The sequence below is a fragment of the Phascolarctos cinereus genome, unplaced genomic scaffold (assembly GCF_003287225.1).
Source record: "Phascolarctos cinereus isolate Bilbo 61053 unplaced genomic scaffold, phaCin_HiC Scaffold_726;HRSCAF=1367, whole genome shotgun sequence".
NCBI classification, from domain to species: Eukaryota; Metazoa; Chordata; class Mammalia; order Diprotodontia; family Phascolarctidae; genus Phascolarctos; species Phascolarctos cinereus.
In genome coordinates this window covers 357,467,670-357,490,107 of record NW_027556098.1, presented here as the reverse complement: position 1 = coordinate 357,490,107, position 22,438 = coordinate 357,467,670, and the positions used below count along the sequence as shown (strand labels likewise).

The window sequence follows — 22,438 nt, the reverse complement described above, 5'->3', positions numbered from 1 at the left end:
CCCCCACCCCGACTGTTTTTACGGTTACACTTCGGTGTTGAGTAGCATGAACATTCCACCAACTGCTACTGACTGGCCGTTTAACGGTCGCCCGCCTACCGCCCGCGCGCTGGCTGAACTGCCCAGGACGTTGCCTAACCAGACTTCCCAACAGGGCCGCCATGACAGTTTCTACTCTCAGTCATCTCTAGGCGGAGAAAGACATCAGCCCCGCCCCCATACGGGTGATCAGTCAACGAGCGTTATTAAGCGCTTATTATGTGCTAGGCACGGTGCGGATTCCTAGACCTTCTCAGGCCCTGGTCATCATATGCATTCAGTAATTGTACGCAAGCTATTTGAGTACAAGAGGCTTTTCTTTTCTTCCATGAATCCCCAGCGCCTGGTACGTAGTAGGCCCATAATAAATGCTTGTTGCATTGATGTCAACGCTAAAAGGGACCTTAGGAATCATCGAGTCATTTTACAAATGGGAAAACCAAGGCCCCCTTCCCACAGCACCATCAACTCTTCTGATCCTCTCAGTTGCCTAGGATTAGGAGGAAGGGATACAGCAGCAGCCCCCTCAAAAGTTCCTAAAAAAGGGGAAGGGGAAAAAAGCATTTCCAAGGAGAACTGCCGCCTTAAAACCCATTCTTGGAATGAAGAGAAGTTTAAGGATGGACTCTTGACAACAAATCCTTACCGGCTTTTTACCCCAGCATCACTGGCTCTCCATCTCATCCCTACATACCAATTTTCAATTTTTAAGTAAAAATCTTGGATTGAGCAATAAGTAGCTGAGGGAGTTTCAAAAACACACTCCTCCCTTGGCCAAGCTGGTCTTCTGGAAAATGAGCTGGAAAATGAAGCACCTGCAACCGACTGGAATTCTACCACAGAGTGAAGACTATCTCCAAACTGTCTTTAGTCACCTTTTCCCGGTTGTTAGACTCCCACTATGGTACACTGTTGATGGCTTTGAATATCTTTCCCTAAATGATTCCCCATTCTCTTAGTCATGCCTCTGACTCTTAGTAAAAGGGAAAGTGGTTGTGACTACTGGATACCAGCTGGGTCCTAGAACTGGAACCCTGGATTCCAGGCATAGGGTGTTTCTGTCAAACAGATTACGTATTTAATTCAGACTCTTTAGACTAAAGGATTGTGGCACCAACACCATTTGGTGTTTAGGCTGAAGATCACTGTCTTCAAATTCCTGAAGGTCATGAGAAAGAAGGATTATTCTATCTGGACTGAAGTGAAAGTTACGGGGAGGCAGTAGTCAGCTCAAGTTAAAGGAAGTACTATAGCTAACAACTGGAGCTATTCAAAAAAAGAAATGGACTTCTTTGGCAGGTCACCATCAGTGAGGTCTTCAAAACAGAGCAGGAAGACCTTTGATGCCTCATTGTAGCATGAAGGTGCCCCTGAGTTTTCAAAGGCTCCACCAGCAGGACACAAGCTCTTGGGAGGTTCTGCCAAGCTAGAAAAGTTTCAAGGACAGGCCTAGTGACACTTGTTTGTCATACAGGAACCAGTCTAGCTAAAGTTGAAGTTCATCATTTATTCACTGTAGGGTTGACCATCAGGTGATGAATTTGTTGATAACCACAGTTCATGAAACAGACCACTAAGATGGAGGAATTAAATTATGCATAGGTAGAAAGCCCATAGCAATGAAATAATGAATTTTCTTTAGTATCTAATCCAACAATCATTTATTTTGTACCTACTATGAGCTAAGTCCTGGAGTTACAACAACAAAAAGAAAAGTAGTCCCTGGCCTCAATGAGCTTACATTCTAATAATATTGAAGTATCCAAGCAAGTAGAGGGACCCACACTTCAGATAGAGAATAGACTTCAAGGACTTCTTGAAATTGAATTACTAACTGATTTTCTGAGATGTTTAGTTCTCTGTCATAGAAATGAGGAAGTGGAAAGGAATTGGTATTTTTTGAAGGCATTAATTATTTTTTTTAATGAAAAGCAAAGCTGGAGGTGGCTATTTGGTCAATCTCCTTCTAAACTGTCTTAAAAACACAAGTATCTGCTTCCTCATCACCTAAACTTTGAGACTGGGGAGGGCTGCTAAACTACTGGGAAGAAACTTAGAGGGGAGGGCAGGTGGAAAAAAAATTAATTTTCTTTTGCTTGGTACCAGGAGACAGAACTAGAACTAATTTGTGGAGGCAGATTTTGACTTGGACATAAGGAAAAATTTCCCAACAATAAGATCTATCCACAACTGAAGTGCAATAACTCAGGTTGGGTAATAGGTTCTTCCTCTCTTGAGAGCTTTAAGTAAAACCTGGATAACCATTTGATGGGGACACTGTAAGAAGTAACCCACAATCAGGTATGGATTAAACTCTGAAATTCCTTCCAACTTTGTGATTGTGACTGAAGAAATAAGCTACATCAGCCCAGCCTTATTCCCAGCCAGTCAGCAGCAGCCACCTGCTTATAACAGCTCTTTCCTCCTTCCCATTGGCATGTTAACCCAAGAGAAACACTACAGAAAATAGAACAGAAGTCATAGTAGAATAGGGAGTAGGCTGAGTGCCCTATGAAAACTAAACCATCTCAGCTTCTAACAAGATGCTCATTGTGCCCAGGAGAGATGAGGAGAGGATAACCAGATAGCTGCAGCTATCAGTTTTATATAGACACATATCAAAAGTGTCTTCTCATCACACACATACAGCACACACACCCCCCACTCCAATCCCCCAAGAGTCAAGCTCTGGCCCTGAGATGACTGAACATGGGATCTTTCAACCACTATATGGGGGCTGGGACTGGATCTGGAGTAGACTCATTCCTCTTCCCCTGGGTCCAACTGATGATGCTTGCCTTGAAAGAATGAAAAAGCATTTATTAAGCACCTAATACGTGCTACTCACCATACTAGGACCTGGAGATACAGGAGAGAATTCCTAAGATTCTTTCCTGTAGCAGGTTAAAAAAAAACCACAAAACTTCCAACAGCATTTCTCCAAGATCTGGCTGGGGTCCTCTACCCTAATCCTATATCTCTGACATAAAATATGGGATATTTCTGCTGGGAGGAGAGGGGCTGATCAGGAAGCCAAGGTGGACCCCAGGGGCTGCTGTTCCCTTCTGCTCCATACCTCGTTCCTCTGTAGCACTGCTGGCAGGGTAAGCATACTAGGGAGAGCAGGACATAATGTTCCTTCAGTGTAAACCACAGCAGACTGTGGAAAGGGAACATCCAAGGAAAAGGAGGGGCTAGGGCGGAGAGGGGAAGCAGTGCCTTGGCTTGGCTGCAGGCCTCAGACAAGGCAGTTGTAGTGTGTTAACCAAAGGGCTCTTCAGTCAGACCCAGCAAGCCTCGATTTTTTCCAACCTCTTCTTCCAGAAGTGGCAGCTTTGAAGGAGGGCTCTAGCTAGGCTTGGCCCACCCTCCATACCAATCATCCCTTCTCAGCTCAGGGAAACATATATATGCCAGGTTTGTTGCTAGGGCAGCCAAGAGAAGGGAGTGGTAAAGTTGCTGTACCACTCCCCATAATCAGATTAGTGTCTGTGCTAGGGTTGGCCTGATCTAAGAGCAAGAAACCTAGGTTCTTCTGGTTCCGTAGCTACATCTCCTCCCATCATAACTTACCTAAATGCCATCAACTTCTTGGACATGCTTTCTAATGTGCTGGCCCTATAGCCCCACAGGGACCCCATTTCATCCTCAACTTTGCCTCTGCACTGGCTTCCATCACCATTTCATTGGGAACTGCTGGAATCCCCTCCCCCTCTGTCCCCCCACACACCTGCAAAGATATGGGAGACAGGATAATATGTTCACAGGAATGCTGGATACATGTCCCCAGCCCAGGATGGGCAGAGAGGCAGCACAACCTATGCAGAGAAAGAACATGGAGTGGCTGAGACAAGCCTGAGCCCTGGATCTTTGGCTTTGGGCCCAGGTGGAATACAGTCTTGGCCTGGAACTGAATACATGCTTGGCCAGCCCCAGCTCCCTGCACTACCAAGATGTCTGTTCTCAGGGGAGCAGCCAACTGCCTAATGCAGAGGCTCATACAACTTCAGTTGCTTCTAAGTCCAAATATAGCAACAAATCATCCAGGTCATCTCCCCATTCCTCACCTAGACACTTTGTGTCCCTTGGGATAGCAGAATAAGTCTGCTGCTAGTATGTGGATTACAACTTATTTTTCAGGTTTCCATTTCAGTTGGAAAAAATTCATTCCAGGTTCCAACTTGCTCTACAGTTTCAACCACAGCCAGCCACCCCTCATCCACCCCTCCTTCCTCACCAAAAAGAAACTAGAATTTGGCTGTTAATACTAAAAGGTGGTTTTTTTTTTCCAGTGGAATATGGCCAGGTATGTGGCCATAAGCAGTTGCAGCACTTGTGTTCAAGACATCTGGAAAAATCCCAACACCTAACCCTTACTGGAAGGCTGGGCCTGGGCATGCGATCCCTCCCCTCCCAATCTGGAGGCTCTAATTCCTCATATCCTCCTTCAGCTATCTCACTGAGATGACCACTGCACTGTGCCAAGGGCCAGGCCAGTCAGCTCAGCCAGAGGGGGTCAGATACTGGCTTTCCTGGAAGAGAATGATGTTCAGTAAGACTTTATAGAGTTAAGCACTATTTAGTGAACAATTTACAGTAGCCATGTGACCTACTCAACTATTGGACTATTTTTATTTATTTTATTTGGGGAAAGGAAATGATAAAGGATGCTGGCGGTCTATCCTTACCTGATAAGGAAGTGGTTTTACCTTAGGAAAGAAAGTGGTGCTATCACATAATAATCACTCACATTTTTGAGTGCTTTCCTCACAACAGCCCTGGGAGGTAGGTAGTGCAAGTAGCAATATCTCCACTTTACAGGGGAAGAAACTGAGGCTCAGAAAGGTTAAGCCCTTGCCTACCCAGGAAGTGCTAAGGATGGATCTGAAACCCAGGTCTTCTGATTCCAGTGCATTTTCTACTCCACCAATAGGACCAAAGCCTCTCCCAAACTAAGCTGCAGCTGCCCCAGCAGGCCCTGCCCTAGTCCCTCCATAAAGAAGCCCAGAAAGTAGAAAGGAAAGCTGTTTTTTTTTACTTCTACCTCTGAAGTATCTCTGGGGGGAATGGGGGGCTGTAAGGGGTGGCAAGAGGCTAAGAAAACACTTTGGAAATGTAGGCCTTGGCCTTATTTAGAGGTGGTTCTGACATTCTAAATGAAAGAACATATAGGGAAGGCCTGAGAGGCATTCCTATGCTCTTCCAAGCTATATAGACACTTGCCCCCAAGGGAGGAGGTGGAATGAGGAAAAAAATAGGAAAAGACACAATCTAATTCCCAGGTATTAGGAGAAAAGGTCAGCAACAGTAAGCTAGTGTCAAATTGTTTGAAACCTTCCTCGGCACAGGCAAGTCTCCAATGCTGAGGATGAGCCCAGGTGTGGCTCAGGATGATATAGCCTTGTCCACTTGTAAAAGACCACTCTGAGGATCCAAGTGGGATCTAGGGCTAGCTCATCCCAGGGAAGCACTCTGCAGAGCCCCAGGAATATTAGGCTCAGCCAGTGAGCCAGGCCAACAGATGTATCTCTGTTCTGATTCAATGTATATACAATAGTCTGTCTCCATGCCTTCTTTGATTGGAGTAGCAGGCTCTTACTTAGATATGAAGTGCTTCTACCTTGAATGATCTCACACACAGCTCGAACCCCCCAAGTTCTCTAATGGTTGAAATTCTACCCATTAAGACCTAGTTTCAATGATATCTGCCCTTCGAGGCTTTTTCTAAAGTATTGTGCTACCCTTATGACATATTCTATCCTAATAATAGCTTGCTTTTATGTAGCTTCTTACAGTTACAAAGTGTTTTCACATACATGATCTCATCTGATCCTCACATCAGAGCCCTGGGAAGTAGGTAGTGGGAATACTACTATTCCCACTTTTACAGATGAATGAACTTAGGCTGCAAAGTCAGATCTTAAACCCAGGTATTCTGACACTAAACTAAGTATATGAAATAACCTCTAGCTGTCATTCCCCCTTTATGGCACCTGACCTTTGCACAAAGTAAGTACTTAATAAATGTTTACTGAATTGAAGACAAGGCCTGTGGTTGCCTTAGTCTGGACAGAAGTCAGTACAGTAGTGAGGCTGCTGATTAGGGCCCTAAGATAATGACAGAATCAGGATCTACTTCCAGGGCCCTAGAAGTTTTGGAAGGCCTTCATACTCATCCTATGGCAGAAGTACCATCGAATGAATTCTGAAGTGTCCTCAGTGGATTGGCTATTAATATGAAATACCAGCCTCTAGCCCTCCAGGAGATTATTTCAATAAGATAAAGTGGGACAGAGACCTAGGGCCTCTGGCGACAAGTAAAGGTTCCTTTGTGGGTTCCTTTGTTTGTATAGAGCTGCAGCTGTCTTCCTCTTTGAGAAAAGGCAGAAACCGATGAAATGCTTCTCCAACCCTTGACCTACCTCAAAATAAAGACCCTCAGAGCCTCCCTGGGGAAAGACAGCCCCTCACCCTTGGGAGCAAAGACATAAGCACCAGGGCCCAAGAAGTCACCTGTCATAAGCAAGGAAGCCACATGTAGCTACAATGATCTGGAGGTTGTTTAATTCTTAATCCTTTTTTCCCCTTAAAAAGCAATGGCGTTCTACTCTTGTAGTATTCTCTTTATTGTTTTGGCCTAAAATCAATGTAATTGCTCTTGGCAGCTTTGTTCAGATTTATGCCCCTCCCTCACCACCAACCCCACTCCCCCCACGGACAAAAAAAGAAGAAAAATGATGCTGCACTTTTAAAACATAAGCCATTGTTATCTTTATAAAACACAATATCATGCGGCTGCTTGTTTCAGAAATAAATGTCCGTTACAACCGCTTGGGCAGTTTCACAAATGGACCATCCAGCATACAGTCAGAAGCAGGACACTAACACAGGTCAAAGAGAAAACCAAAAGCAAACAAGGACTCTGGGTGTGGGGCCCCAAGGACAGCTCCACCCTCACTGGGCTCAGGGAGGTGTGAAAGTTTAGAAACTGAACTGAAACTAAACCCCAGGAGTGCTCTGAACCCTCTGTCCACCATACCTCCGCTAAGTGCAACAATACCACGTACACAAAATAATGTCCTCCAGCGTTTTCTTATTGCTGTTCAGCCATTGGACTGTCATTAGACTCAACAGATTCTCTTTATTTGCACAAAGTTTTGAAGATTCATTTTCAAAAGGGAGATGCCCCTGCCCTTCTTAGTGCTTCTCCACTGGAGCCTTGGCTGCTCCAGTAAGGTGTCCCCAACCTCCCTCTCCCTCTGCAGCAGCCTGAAGCTCAGAGTCTGAAGAGAATGGAATGGCTGTAGAATACCATTTTGGGTCCTGCATCAGCCCAGGGAGAAGGCGAGTCCTTAAAAATTGAAGAGATTAAAAGATAAGAGCACCTCCCCAGCTGCAGAGGGCCAGACAGAGCCGAGAGGCTACAGAATGCCTTGGGTGGCCTCCACGGACTTGGCACATCCACTTGATGTCCAAGCTTTTGGGAGAAGAGGGTAACCCAGTACTTATCCTGGCACTGATACCAGATTAATAAATAAAACACAACTACCCTGGGATGCTATTTCCAAAGCCCCCTTTTTTGCTACACAGAGGTAGCTCTCCCCACATCCTATTGCCAAATGGCCCTCCCTGCCAGGTCCCAGCTCCAGAAAAAGCCTCCAACAGCTTTGCACATAACTATTGGCCCAGGCAAAGAGAAAAAGTATTTCCCAAGTTGCCCATCCTGCCTGGGGGTCTCATCCCCACCACCAACATTGCTTCTCTGGACCCCAAGGGTCCTGTGGCATTGATCCTAGGTAGAAGGGAATGCCCAACTGGCAGGTCAAACAAGAATCAACTCAATCCAACCTGGGCAGCCTTTGCAGTGTTCAGGAGTAATCCCTCCCCCTTTCTCTGTTTAGCCACTGGCTTGACACCTCAACACTCTAGTCAAAACAGTAGAAGGGATGGATCTTTCATCCAGTCTGATCCCATGCACCCATGAAGGAACAAAAGGCAAGAATTTGTTCTCTTTGCTCCCCTTGCCCACCCAGTCTAAAATATTTGGCCACCTAAGGCATTGAATTCCAGGCCTCCTTAGAAGAGGCTACTCAGAGATGTGGCCCAGAAAGAGAGGCAGCTACTGGGGTAACCAGGACCAGAAGCATACAGGGTGCTCAGTATTACAGCAGGAATAGCACCTTGTGGTGGTTGGGGATGGGCCTAAGGAGAAGCAATGCCTCCTGTTGTCACCCCAGCTTGGCATGCCTGTTGATTCTGCATCAGCTGAGGCCTTGGGATAGAGACATAGCAAGAGGCTCACATGGACACTCATGCAGCACCAGATGCCAGGTGGGCACTACACTATGAGTCACACCTATAGAAAAAATGGAATTCCAGGTGCTCAGAAGCAAAGAAGCAATGGCTTCACAATAGGCATAACTATTGACACTGGGGCTCTGCAGAGGCTTGATCTCAAAAAGGCATAGAAGCAGAATGGGGGTACTGAGAAAGGTAGGGGGAAGCAACAGACAGTTAAAGAGACTGGCTGGGGCACTCTGGGTGCCCCCAACACCTGGACAAGAAAGCCCACAGAGCTGAGAGCTCACTTCCAGGACCACCTTCTCATCCTGCACACGGCACCTCACACACAAGTGCAAATTCTAAGGTCAAGTTTATATTTCAAGTCTCAAAGGCTAAAAAAAAAAAAATCACAAGAGCAACAAAGCTATTCTGTTTTTGTTTGTTGTTTTTTTTGTTTGTTTGTTTTTTTACCAATGCCCAAGCTGCTCCTCGCACTTTCATTTATTTATTTTACAAATGGCATATGTAATGCCAACATGTCTAAAAAAGCAATTCAGACCCCAGCTCAAAACTCAACAGGAGGGAGGCAGAGAGAGAAAAGGAGGAACACAAATCGGGCCCGGTGGCTGCCACCCACTACGGGCATGGATAAATGCTGGTGAATGATTGTACCCTCCCAGGAAAACTGCCCTGAACCCCAACCCCAAGACACATGCGGAGAAAACATGCAAAGCCACTGGTCCTGGGGGAGCTTCAAAAGACTGGAGCCCCACCCAGAGGTATGAATGGACACAAACTAGAGGCAAGGATATGGAGATGGACAGAGGCGGGCAGAGTGTTGACATCACGATATAGGCACTTGTGTAAGGAATGTAGGCTCCTAGGTGAGCTCACCCCCTCCCAGAGCCCCTTCCCACCTGCCACCCACAGCTGGGGGAGAGCCACTGGCTTTCCCAGCCATCCAGCCCATGGACGGCAGGGTAGACGATACTACCGGCTAGGAAGGAAGGGAAGGAAGGAATGGAAGGAATTACCAAACTGTCCCAATGCCCTATTCCACAACTATTGTTTGTGCTAAGTTTTGCTGATATCTTTGAACAACATGGTCAACAAAAATAGAGACTGGGGTAGATTATTTTGCATAGCAAATCATGGTCTGGCAACTCTTCTGCTGGAAAAGGGGAAGAGCCAGTTCCAACACCTGCCCACCTTTCCCTGAGCAGACATGGACAGAGACTTGGTTTCAAGCCAGCCTCCAGGCCTGTGTCTGCTTTACCAGCTACTAGGCCTGAGGGCCAAGGCTTTCCACAAGAGCTTCATCTAAGGGTGTGGCCCTCAAGGTCAGTGGTTGCAAAACAACCAAACTAAAACCCAGTAGAAGAGATGACAGACTAGGCTGCCTAGTATCTAATCCCTTAAAGCGCACAGAGGAATTCCCACAATGAGCTGAGGTTCCTTGTCCTCACCAGATAGGCAAAAATACATAAGCAGTTCCTATGCTTACCCATGCCAGAGGAAGGGGCCTAACCACTGACACCTTGGGCACCTAGCAGCCTAAAGAGGCCTTGGACAATCTGGTGCCCATGTTCTCCCCAAAGTGACAGATCAACTATAGCCCTCTGACCCTACCCCAGCCAGACCCCTTCACTGACTGCAGAAAGAGGGAAGACTATATGCACACATGCATACACTTCCCCATCTGCCCCTTGCACACAGAACTAAAAGTATCTTGTGTAAACAGCAGTGAAAGCAAGCAGCAGAAGCTATCAAAAAGTGTGTTGCAGGCCATGCTGGAGTCGGAGAGCCTGAGCTCCAACTGAGAATAGAGGAGACAAAAGGATCCTCTGGGGAGGGGGCACAAGGGAACAGTGGATAATGCACAGAGTAGGGGAAGGAACCAAGAAACAACAGGGCTCCAACCCCAACCCCTGCCTACTGGGCAGAACAGTGACCCAGGTGCATGACCCTTCTACGGACAGACGGACGGCTCAGTGTGTCTGGGATGTAAACTCAGAGGACATGAGAGTCACCTGCAAGTTTTGGCAACAGACTCAAGATACTGTATAAAAATAACATTTAGTTTTCTCTTTTTTTCTTCTTTTAGACCTAAGTATCTTTTGTTCTAAGATAGCCCAGCAAAGAAATGTTGAAACATGGGAGACTCAACTGTCATGGAGGAAAGGATGCCATTGAAATAACGCTCTGGGAACCTGGGGACAGAGGGGTGGGAGTGGGGGGAGGGCAAGGGTCAGTTATTTCAGCAGCTAAGAAACTTGTCATGTTTGAAAGTGCAAATGTCTTCAATGGATTTTAACCATCTTGAGGTTATGATCTCAAAACAATGGGTTCACTCTGTGAATGTCATAGTCAACTCCTTCCGATGCAGACAGCTGGCAGCATCACCTACGGGAGGCCTGTGAGGCTTGGGGTGTTTCTCCCCTGCTTCCCATATCCCCCTTCTCCCCCTCCCACACACAAAAAAAAGGTACAAAAAGGTTGCAGTTCTGCAGCATTACAGTGAAGGCACTGGTCACCCACCAGTGGGGCAGAAGGAAGACAGGGCTGTGTCAATTCGGACTAAGTGCCATAGTGCCTTACATCTTATGGGAAGGGGGAGGGAGGAAGGTGCCACAGGAGAAGGTGTGCCGCAGAGGGGAAGGGTGATAGCTAGGGGGAAGAGTAACCAAAACTACTGGTGGTAGAATTTCCCTACAAACTGGATTTCAAACCCATTAAAACCTCTACTACCCTAAAATATTGGTTTGGAATTTTTTTTTCTTCTTAAATGAATCTATACCTTTTTGATTAAGGCTCCTAAAAATCCTTCCCTCCTCCTCCTCCCCCCCTCTTTTCCAAGCCAACACTTTTCCCTCTAAAAGAAGTGAACCCAAACCTACCAGCTTCTGTCCCTCGAGCCGCAGCTGTAGAGCCGACCTTATGGAGCCCTCCCAGTCACAAGTCTTTAGTATTGCATTTTAAAATGGGCACCTGTGAGCGACGATGCTGCCTCTCTCTTGGTCCACTGGGGTCAGGTCAGATGTGGCAGAGCAAGGGAAGAGTCAGGGGCCTCTGGTTGGTGGTCCCTCTTTGCCAGCCCTGCCCCCATCCCCCCACCCCCTAGTGATGCAGCTTCTGCTCTGCAGTGGGGAAACAAGCTCTCCTTTCCCCCCTCCCCCCTCCCCCCAGCCTGCCCCCATCCCCCTCCCACTCCCCTGGATTCCTCTTCCTGGGATTCCTTCCATCTGTATGGCTCCTTGGGCTCTGAAAGCTTTCTTCTTTCCAGTGAGGTAACAGCGTTCTGCCTTTCAAGCAAAGTACATGGTGCGCAAAGTGTCCTGGTGAACCTGCACAGCCTTGGCCAGGGCCTGGGGATCCCGCCCATTGCTCTGTCCTGATATGTGGCTCCCCTCGCCGCTAGAAAAAGGGAGACATAAGCACCCCCTCAGATGGCTACTGGACATGCTAGTAATGTTGTTCTCTTCTGCCCTATGGCCTCCCTTCCTCTTCATTCCCTATGGCCCAGGCAGAGGAGTTATGGGCACAAAGTCGTACAGGGTTAGTCCTCTCCCTGGGAGTGGGGAGCAAGGGCCCAGCCTCACAAAATGAATAGAACACTGCTGGCCTGGGACAACAGAGAACCTAGGTTCTAGGCCCAGTGTTACTTTCTGTCTGACTTAGGCAAGTCAATCCCTCTTTCTGGGTCTGTTTCCTATTCAAAAGGAGTTAATGGTTAGACTAGAAGGTCCCTTCCAGCTCTGCTAATGTGCAAACTTAAGTAGCCCTCTCCCTTTGCTGAGACTCTCTCATCCATCCTACTGGCCATCCTTCAAAGAACACTCTGCCAAGTTCCCAAAGCTGTCCCTTCCTCCGTCACTAAGTCAGCACTCCTTTCCATCCATGGGCCTCACCTGTCATGCTCTTTGTCCACCAGGTGATACCGTGCCCGGAAAGCCACGAGGCGAGCATAGTAGGCAGGTGCTGGGATGGAGACGGAGCGTGTACAGCGCACATAAGTGTGACACAGCTGGTAGGTCAGGATCTGCAGCTCATCTGCTGTGAATCGGTTGTCATCCCAAAGGACATAGTAATGGGATGGTCGGCTTGTGCCCTATGGAGATGACGGAGGGAGGAGGAATGTTTTCACCACAGGGCCCCTGGGAGGGGGCACAGGGAATCAGAGAAGGGCAATCCAAAAAGGCTTCTAAGAAGGAACATCCAGCACATCCCCCTCCCTCAGGGCTGGCACACACACAAGTTATAAACAAGCCTGCCCAGGGAGTGAAATCCACCACTTCTAAGAAACTGTCACATGTTAACCTCACTATATTCAAATCTCATATTAAACTTGTAATTAGTGGTATAGGATTAAAACTGAGTTGTCTACAAATCTAAAATAGGAGAGTCACACAAATGAATGCTAATCAATGAACTTAGTAGGGTTTTAATCCATTCTTAGCTCACCCCATCATCATCATCATCATGATCCCCTCAGACCACTACCACCACCAAGAGCCTGAAGTCCCCAGGGATCAACCTAATTACCTGGATGCCTGCATGGCTGCACAGGTAGAAGTCAAATTCAAATGGATGAGTGATGTTGGTGTCCACGGTAGTACCCGCTGGGATATTTCCACTCTTCCCAATCTGCAAGGAGGAAAAACACAAGTAAGATCTTGGAAACTGAGTCTGGTCCCTCACCTGTCTCAGCTGAATCCTATATGGTCCTGCAGTCCTGTTGAGAGCTCTTGGTCCTTTGTAACTTAGGGCCAAGCCTGGAAAGTTAACACATAGAGCCTTGAAGGGCAAAGGCTGGACACCAGGAGGATGGTGTCTGGGGAGGGACAGAGGGCTAAGAAAATGTCTGATTTTTATTTCTACAGCTGAATTATCACAGGATTTCACTCCTATACTATGCCCAGAGGAGGCCCTCCTTTATGTTCTCAAACATCTCTCCATGTGATAGAAAGCAAACTTTTCATCAGGCAAGCAGGCAAACAGTTTTGTGCCACACAGGGGAAGGAAAAAAAACTGGGCCAGGGGCTATGTGCATCTTACTCTTTCATTCTTGTCAGCACAGAAAAGGCGAGTGTGGTGGCGCTTCTGGACCACAATATAGGTGATCCCTGGCTGATAGTCCTTCTCCAGCTTGATGCAGGCATCACGGATGGCCAGCAGCTCATAGTGGAGGATCTGGAGTGGCAGAATTAAAGAATGTCTTGACTGCTGTTAACCTGGGGGGTGACCCATGTATTGGGCTCTGAGTGGCACAGTGGACAGGATTCTAGACTTGGGAGTCAGGCCGACTTCTAATCCTGTCTTGGACACTTACTGTATATTGGTTAACACACACCGCAGGTTAGTTAACCTCCTTCCTATCAACTTCAGTTTCCTCATCTATAAAATGGGGATAATAATGGCACCTCCCCCCAGGGGCATTTGTGAGGATCAAATGAAATCCTATTTGCACAACACTTCACAAACATAGGAGAACTATAGAAATGCTAGTGGAGCTAGACAATCAGAGCATTGTCATTTGACATTCAATAAGCATCAGCCTCAATGATCAGGCTCACAGGTCCTAAGCTAGGTGCCAGGAAAATACAATTACAATGTTTAGGTAAGCCACAGTCCCGCTTCTTACTGAATTAAAGTATCTCTCGAGAGAATGACATTTGCACAGCAAATTGCTCTGTGAAGTTCAAGAGGAAGGAAATTTGTTATAGGCCACGGGATCAGTGAAGGCTTCCTAGAGGGAGCAGCTGATGAGGGAAGGCATGAGGGCATTCCAGCCAGGCACAAGGAACAGTGTTAGCAAAGACCCAGAAAGAAAGTGCAGGACAAGTTTGGGAGACAGAGAAGGGACCAACTTGGCTGCCGCTCAGGGACATTCATTTGATAAATCTAGAGAGGGAGAGTTGGCTTCAGGTTCTGGAAGACCTTGAATGTCAAGCAAAGAAAAGCTAAAACTCAGGAGCTGAGAGGGTGCCAGTAGTTCATACTTTTTGAGCAGTGACAGGACAATAACTATGCATAAAAGATTATTCCAGCAGTACAGCAAAAGATGGATTAGAGGGGAGAGAGTAGATGCAAAAAGGTGTTAGGAGGCAATGGTAGTTAAGTCCAAATAGGTGATAATCATCTATTTGGTGATTATCTACTCTAACAGATGAAAATCTATATAGAGCTGTGGCAGTGGCAACAGAGAAGATAAAATGGATGCCAGAGATGCTGGAATCAACAGACTTAGTAAGTGATAAGATATAAGATGAGGGAGAGGGAAAGATCCAAGTAAACACCAAGGTTACAAACTTGGGAGGCCAAGTAAAGATCTATAACAGACAAAAAGAGTGAGGTCAAAGGGGAAAAGAAGTTTGGGAGAGAAAATAATCAGCTTAATTTTGGATATGTTCAGTTTGAGGCGTCAATGGAGATGTCTTTGTAGACAGTTGAAGATGCGGATCTGGAGCACAGGAAGGTGTGACTTAAGAGACAGAGATTTCAGAATCCTCTTGACAGACAGAGCTGGTAACTGAAGCTATGGAATTGAATGAAACCCTAAAGGAGAGAAAAAAAAGGGCCAGGACACACCCTTAAGAAACATTCATATTAAGGGATCAGGAGGAGGATGAGAAGCCAACAATGGAGAATGAAAAGGTGAAGTTAAAAGAAGAAACCAGGCAAGTGTGTGTGGTGTCTCAGAAACCAGGGGAAAAGAAAGTATCCAAGGGGAGGGAGTGGCTGACTACATTAAAACCACAAAGACCTAAAAGCAAAAGAAGACTAAGAAAAGGCCATAAAGTTCTGACAAATAGGAGTTTGGTGACCTGTGAAAGCAGATTCAATAGAGAGGGATAAAAGCCAGTTTATAAGGAGCTGAGGAGAGGATGAGTAAGCAGACACTTCAGGTTGGTAAAACTTTTTCAATAAGAACAGTACTGAAGGAGAATAGAGGTGTAGAACAGTATGAAGACATGGTAGAAGAGTCAAGGGAAGGATTTCTGAGGGCTCAGAAAGCCTGCCTGGTTTTTTTGACACATGAGAAAGAGCCAGATTAAGAGATGTGAAGATGTGAGAGAGAAAAAAGGGATGACTGCCAGTGCAGATTCCTGGAAATCAGATAAAGGATGCAGGTAGATGGATTAGCATGAGCAAGGAGTAGGGGTCTCTCTACTTCTATGACCACAGGAAAGAGAGAGGGTGATCCAACCATTCTGGAGAACAATTTGCAACTATGCCCAAAGGGCTATAAAACTGTGCATACTCTTTGACCTAGCAATACCACTCCTAGGTCTGTATCCCAAAAGATATTTTTTTTTAAAAACAACCTATATGTACAAGGATATTTATAGAAGCCCTTTTTGTGGTGGCAAAGAGTTGGGAATTGAGGAGATGACCAGCAATTGAGGAATGGCTGTACAAGTTCTGGTATGTGATTATGATGGAATTCTATTGTACTGATGAGCAGAATGCTTTCAGAAAAACCTGGAAAGATTTACATGAACTAATACAAAGTGAAGTAAACAGAACTAGGAGAACACCGTACACAGTAACAGCAATATTGTACAATGATCAACTGTGAATGACTTAACTATTCTTAGCAATACGAAGATCCAAGACAATTCTGAAGGACTTATGGTCCAGAAAAATGCTATCCATCCCTAGAAAAAGAACTGATAAAGTCTGAATGTAGACCAAAGCATATTGCGTTTTTATTTTTTACTTTATTTTTCTTGGTCTTCTTTTGTCTGTTTTCTTCACAGCACAACTAACATGGAAATACATTTTGCATGACTACACACATTTAACCTTTCTCAAATGGCTTGCTTTCTCAATTCAGGGGGAGAGAGAGAGAGAGAGAGAGAGAGGAGGGGAAGAGAGAATTTAGAATTTGAAATTATAAAAAAGTGAAGGTTAAAAATTGTTTTTACATGTAATTGGAAAAAATTAAATATATTTTTCCTAAGGGAAAAAAAAGGAAAGCAGGTGACACTAAGTTGGGAAAGAGGAGCAAAGGAAAACTGGGGGAATTCATTCTAAATCTTCTCAGCTATGTAAGACACTAGATCATCTACTGCAAGTGTGAAACATGATGGGTGGGGCTGAAGGGTGTCAAGGGTGAAGAAAAAGTTTGCAACAGACAAAGTGGGGAATGAGATAAGAATGTAATAAGGGAAGAGAAGAAAGATCGTTGAATAGCTGTGACTGCTCAGCTGAGGTTGTATTCCAAATTCACAGAGTGAAATTAGCTTGATTTTTTAATTTTCACAAGCTTACTATTACTAGCATGCTATTGGATGGACTAAGGAGCTTAGAAGTGGAAGAAGAGATAGATGAGGTCTGTCCAGGTAGACAAATTAACAGAAGCAGGAGGATTGTTAAATTTTAGGAAAGGAAAAATTTTTAAGTTTAAGACCACAGGATCTGGGATTTGCATTCAGATTTATGTGCTACAGAATTCTTGAAAATGCAAGTTCAATTATGCGATCTTATTCTCTGGTATTATCTCTTTGTATATTTTAATTTTCCCTTTGAAAAAGTCTAGAAAATGTACTTGTACTTCACACTGCACAGAGATAGGGAATGAAGGAAAGAAGTGGGAGAGGGAAGGGCACAAAGAAATGAGTCAATGGCAAAGTGACTAAGAGTAATTAGGGTCCAAATGAGGAAAATATCTTGTAATGGAAAAGGACCTGGAAAGACTTGAGAAATTGATCAATGCTGTTAGTCAATCATGACTTCAAAAGAGCTGATCAACAATTAGACCTACAGAAACATGTAATGGGCTACCTCAGAAGCAGTGGTGACTGATCAAGAGGTCTTCATACTAGAGTTCACATGACCCCTTTTCTGGAATTTTATTTTTAATTAATTTTTGATTTGACCCACTCCTTAGCACATTGTCTGGCACATTGCAGGCACTTAATAAAGAACCAAAGGACCAATTCATAATGCATATGGACCATACGGTATCCAGGAGACTTTCCAGCCATCAAACTATGTGACTTTACTCACAGGTAATGGAGAACCACTGAAAGCATTTGAACAAGGAATTTATGAGATCAGCATTGTGTATTAAGAAGAGAAATCTAGCTCTGTCTTTGAGATAAATTAGAAGGAAAAAGGCCTAGAGTGAGGCAATGGCCAGGGAAAGAGAGGGCACACATATGAGACATCTTAAAGATAAAATCTACTAAGGACTAGGCAGCAAATATATAAGCACCCTTCCCCAATTTGGCATGATACACTAAGTCAATAAGCTGTGCATAACCTTTGATACAGCAATACTACTACTCCATCCCTCTTTAAATCGGTCCCCAGTATAAGTTCTACCACTTGGCTTGGCAGTACCCTCCTGTTGATTAGGATGGAAGAATTTAAACATTTGAATTTTCTCTCTCTGTTGTTGTAACTTAGGTTTGTCTTCATCAGCCGTTCTTTCAGAACTTTCCATTAAGCCAGTTCTTTCTTTGTACTTCGCTTCCTCTGAGGCCTACCCCAAAGCATCTGCCCCCATCGCAGGGACCCCTCACCTGTGGGAGCTGACCCTCAGGGACGCCATCTCGGTAGAAGATAATTCGGGTAGGTTTAAATCGGGTGGACTTGTAGAACTGTATGAGGAGCTCCCGCACCATGTAGGACAGATCCTCAATGATTTCCTGTCTGGGTCGCTGCACTCGAACCGTTGCACAGTAACGACTTGGGTGAGCGTCCATGCTGCCAACCACCTGAAAGAGGGCAACCAGGGGGTAGGAGAGAGCCCAGCTTACATCCCAGTCTTCTCTTCAACCCTGGGTCAGGACTTAAGGGCTCTTATGGATATGGTCTCAAAGGACAGCAGATGGGCTGCCCTCTTCTCAGCTGGAACAGGTCACTGACTGCTTATAATTTGGCTTCTGTACATGCTCTGGGCTTTCCATGGGCATCAAAAAAAGCTGCTGGTTCATCCAATTACCTTGCTGAGATGGAGTCTCGTGTGACAAAAGGGAGCAAGTGGGATGGGGGCAGGGAGACTATGCTATGTGAAAACCACTGCCCTGAAGAAATTATAGGAAGTATACAACATGTAGGGATACAGAAAGAGGTCCCTGCTAAAGGCACCTACCATGGTAGGCAGGAGGGAAGAGCTGGAGATGGAGAAAGCTCGGGAAAGTTAGAAGTGAAGCCTTGTTCCTTCCCTTCCTTATACAAGAAACACCATGATCAGAGCAAAAGGACATCAGCTCAGAAAGTCTCTGAAAACTTTCTTCTCCTCAATGAAGCAGCATGTTATGTAGGAGTGGAGGGTTAGGACCAAGACTTAATGCTGGAAATAGATCAAAGTACTCCACGGCCTCAAGCAGGGAACTGAGAGTCTCTCTGATTTTTCAGAAACCTAGTCCTGCGCCAGGGAGTGGAGGAAGTGGGAGCTTATATAGCAGCATCACTTCCCTAATCCAGTGCTTTTCTAGGTAGCAAGGAGGTGGGCAACCCAGGGAGGGAAATTGACTGAGACACCCATCTCTGCCAGGAATGACTTTCTCATCCCTCACTCCCTGCTGAGGGCAAATCAGGCCAGTGTTTGGAACAAATGCACCACCTGCTGGCAGTTTCCAAAGCAGGGGGAATTTGTTCTCTCTAATCCTTAGCAGAATCTATCTTTCCTACCTGGTTCCCTTTCCAGGGGCACAGGGAAGGTTGCACCATGCACCGTGGAAAAAGAGTTTGTACAAGCTATATGCATGATTTTGTATGTATGAAGGGATCGCCCCCCTCCAATAATGACCTCCCCTAGAGGGAGTTGGGTGTCAGATGGCTAAAAATTGGCAGGGGGAGAGAAGACACTGAGAGCGGGTATGGGGAGGGGATCAAAGAGGTTGAGGACAATAGGCGATGTCTTAGTGATGTTGGGGGTGGGCAGCTGCTAGAGTGTGTTGTATACATGTGGTGGAGAGGAGGAAGAAGATTGCACACAGGAAAGCTAGGAGAAGGAAGAGTCACTCACAGCTGTGATGGAGGGCTTTTTCCCATCCCCAGCTGGAGGATGTGTGACATCTGCTCCCAGGAATATGACAGGCTGCTGAAAGACAGCTGAGCTAAGGAGGAAAAATACACAAGTCAGGAGTACTGCTCTTTCATTCCCATTCCCCAGCATGGTCACACTCCAAGTTGAGTCCATCTTTCCCATGCCCCCCTGCTCATACCGCTGATGAGGGACTAGGATGTTGTTGATTCCCCCAAGTTTGACGTTGATTTTGAGACAGAGATTGGACAGAGTCTGGGGAGATGTCTTCACCACATTCTTCACCTGCACACACTGGGTGGCCATGCCTAGCAGGGTGTCCCCTACACGCTTTACCTCCGCTGAGAGAGAAAGAGACAGAAGGGAGGGGAGAAAAGAGGCTGTGAGCTTGAGTCCCCACCTAGGAAGGCAAGATGCCTACATTCCAGTGGCTGGCATGACCCTTCTATGACGCAGTGGTGTGAAAGTGAGACCACTGCAAAATACTGCTCCTCTCTGCAAAATACCTCAATTTCCCTACCAATAACATAGGCAGTCAACGAAGGACTAAGAATTTAATTCCTTAGAAGATAGCTTTCAGGTACACAGCTTTTACTACTCAGCCAAGTAACCTTAGACAACTGCTTCTCGTCCCTTGGCTTAAGTGATAGAGTTAGACTAGGTGGTCTCTAAAGTACCTGCCGGTTCTAAAGATTTAATTCTACAAATCCAAATTCTTCCTGGATTCTTTCCTTACATGTCAGTTAGCCTGTCTTCTAAACACCCCCTGAGGAGCTTCTGCCCAGAAGGGTATCTCTCCTATAATCTAGGTAAAGAAATGGAAAATGGAGAAAGGTGTAGAGGGTAAGCCAAATCCTAATCAGGGGTCACTAATGGAGAAAGGACAACCTTCCTGAGAGCAGGGGATTATAATGTCTTGAGTCTAAGGTCTCTACAAACCCTCGGTTCAATCTGCCCCTGTAACAAAGAAGCATGTTTGTTGGCTATTTCGTCATTAAAAAGTAGACTTCTCCATCTTTCGTATTAGCCAGTGAAAGTCAACTATTTTCTGGAAAATAGAGATATTTGTACTCCTACCTCAAAGGGCTAGAAAAGCATTTTATCAGCCTTGAGGTCTGTAAAAACAGAACTATAATTATATAACTATATAATAAAAATATAATTAAGATTTCAATATGCAGAGACTAGGGGTGGGGCTATATCTGAGAAGGAGGGAATCCTTCTCCAATGTTTTAAGCAGGACAAGCCTGGGGATAGTTATTGTGGACAGAGTACAAAGGACCTAGAATGACATCTTAAGTAGTTCAGCCATTACTTATGAGGGCTAGAGAATGAATCAAAGTTTTCAAGCAAAGGAGTGACACAATGATTTAGGGAGATCAGTATGGTGGGTGGGGTGGGGAGGGAACATGGTCATTTGGTGAGCAGAGAACCTGGAGATGGGAAGCTGATTAGAAAACTACCTAGTAATCAAGGTGTATGGCATTAAAGGCCTGGATTAGAACGGGGACAGAAGGAATAGAAAAGGAAAACGAGGAATAGAAGGGAAATACTTACATGGAAAAATCAACAGGATTTGGCAAATGAGAAGGTATATGGTGTATATGGTGACAGAGAGAACAGTCAAAGGTTACTGAGGTTTCAAGAGAGTGGGACAGAAAATGGACAGGAAGAGTCAGGAGTATTGGTGGGAGGAAGGATGAGATATTTTAAATCTTGAATTTGTGGAGAGGCAGGTAGCTAAAAGTGGAGAACAGAGGGAAAAAGAGAGGAGAGGAGAAAGGAGGAGAGGAAAGGAAGGGAGAGGAGGGAAGGAAAAAAGAAGAGAGGGGAGAAGAAGGTAGGGAAGAGAGTAGAGAAGAGGGGAAGGAAAGAGGGGAGGGGAGGGAAGAGGAGAAGAGAAAGGGGGGAAGGCAGAGGAAGAGAGGAGAGGAGGGGAGAAAGGAAGGGGAGAGGAGAAGGGAGGGGAAGGGAGCAGAAGAGGGGAGAAGATGGAAAGAGAGGAGAAGGAAGGGGAGAGGAAGAAAGGAGAGGAGAAAGGAGAAAAAGGAAGGGGAAAGGAGGAGAGGAGTGTGGAGGGGAGGAAGGGAGAAGGGAAGGAAGGGAAGGGAATGAAAGAGGAGGGGAGGAGAGAGGAGAGGGGAGGAGAAGAAAAGGGAGGGGAAGAGAGGGGAGGGGAGAAGAAGGAAGAAGAGGGGAGAGGGAAGGTGAGGGGAGAGGAGAGAAGAGGAGAAAGGACAGGAGAGAGTTTAAAGTGAAATTTTATATATATATATATAATATATAATATATATAATATATAATATATATATATTAAACACATATGCATGTATGTGAACAATTTGAATAGAAGTGGCAACGAATACTATGGCAGTGAATGAGATTGCCAAGAGGGTGTAGGAAAGGAAAGAAGAGCGAGACAACAGAACACTGGGAAATGTCTGTATTTGGGTAGGGACTGAAATGAGTGAAGGAGTCAAAGGAGGAATGGTCAGAGAGATAGGAAAAACAGGAGCACAATGTCAAAAGAAGAGAAACCAAGAGAGAATGGTGAACACCAAAGCAGATGTTAATGAGGATGAGGCTTGAGAAGATGGCATTTGGTGATAAGGAAATTCACTGGTGACCTTACAAAGAGAGGAGGCCATCACCAAGAGGCTTTTTGGCAGCTGTGAAAAGAGAATGTAGACTTCGGAATGAAGGTTAATGAGTAGGTGGGTGGTGAAGCAAGGGCTTCAAGTGGAGGGCTAAGCACAGAAGATTCAAGATAGGTTTGCTAATAAAAGGGAGGAGAGAGCTAGGATGGTCAGTCAAGGGTAGTAGGATTGAGGGAAGGGTTTTTCTTTTAAACTTTCTTTTTCTTTGGATTGGGGAGACCCGAGTATGATCACAGGCACTGGGAAAGGACCTGAAGAGAGGTAGGAAATGACCTCTCCTTCCTCAAATTTCTCACAGCACCTCTGTTTTGAACTTGCCACATTGTGGTTGATAACAAAGTTATTTGTTATACATTATATATCTTATCCCACATTATTAGACTGTAAGTTCCTTGAGAACAAGGACTGTGTGTTCTGACTCATCTTTGTATATTCAGAGATGAGCCCAGGGTCTCGGTCA

At 45.6% G+C, this 22,438-nt stretch overlaps 1 protein-coding gene and 1 long non-coding RNA gene across 2 annotated transcripts in view; both read right to left on the bottom strand.

Annotated features, from left to right (window-relative positions):
• Window positions 1-1,531: 1,531 nt before the first annotated feature.
• On the bottom strand, window positions 1,532-11,482 carry LOC144458241 (uncharacterized). Its single transcript, XR_013487832.1, has 2 exons — window positions 3,770-11,482; window positions 1,532-2,837 (listed from the first exon to the last, which is right to left on the bottom strand). It is a non-coding gene; the product is annotated as an uncharacterized LOC144458241 (long non-coding RNA).
• Window positions 11,483-11,525: 43 nt separating this feature from the next.
• Window positions 11,526-22,438, bottom strand: part of LOC110206366 (argonaute RISC component 1) — a 30,360-nt gene continuing 19,447 nt past the window's right edge. The window contains exons 13-19 of the mRNA XM_020983687.2: window positions 19,503-19,662; window positions 19,304-19,394; window positions 17,853-18,047; window positions 13,378-13,512; window positions 12,865-12,966; window positions 12,231-12,430; window positions 11,526-11,736 (exon numbers count right to left, since the gene is read on the bottom strand). Coding sequence (XP_020839346.1) covers window positions 11,628-11,736; window positions 12,231-12,430; window positions 12,865-12,966; window positions 13,378-13,512; window positions 17,853-18,047; window positions 19,304-19,394; window positions 19,503-19,662 — 992 coding nt within the window. The 3' untranslated portion in view covers window positions 11,526-11,627. The remainder of the gene's footprint in view (window positions 11,737-12,230; window positions 12,431-12,864; window positions 12,967-13,377; window positions 13,513-17,852; window positions 18,048-19,303; window positions 19,395-19,502; window positions 19,663-22,438) is intronic.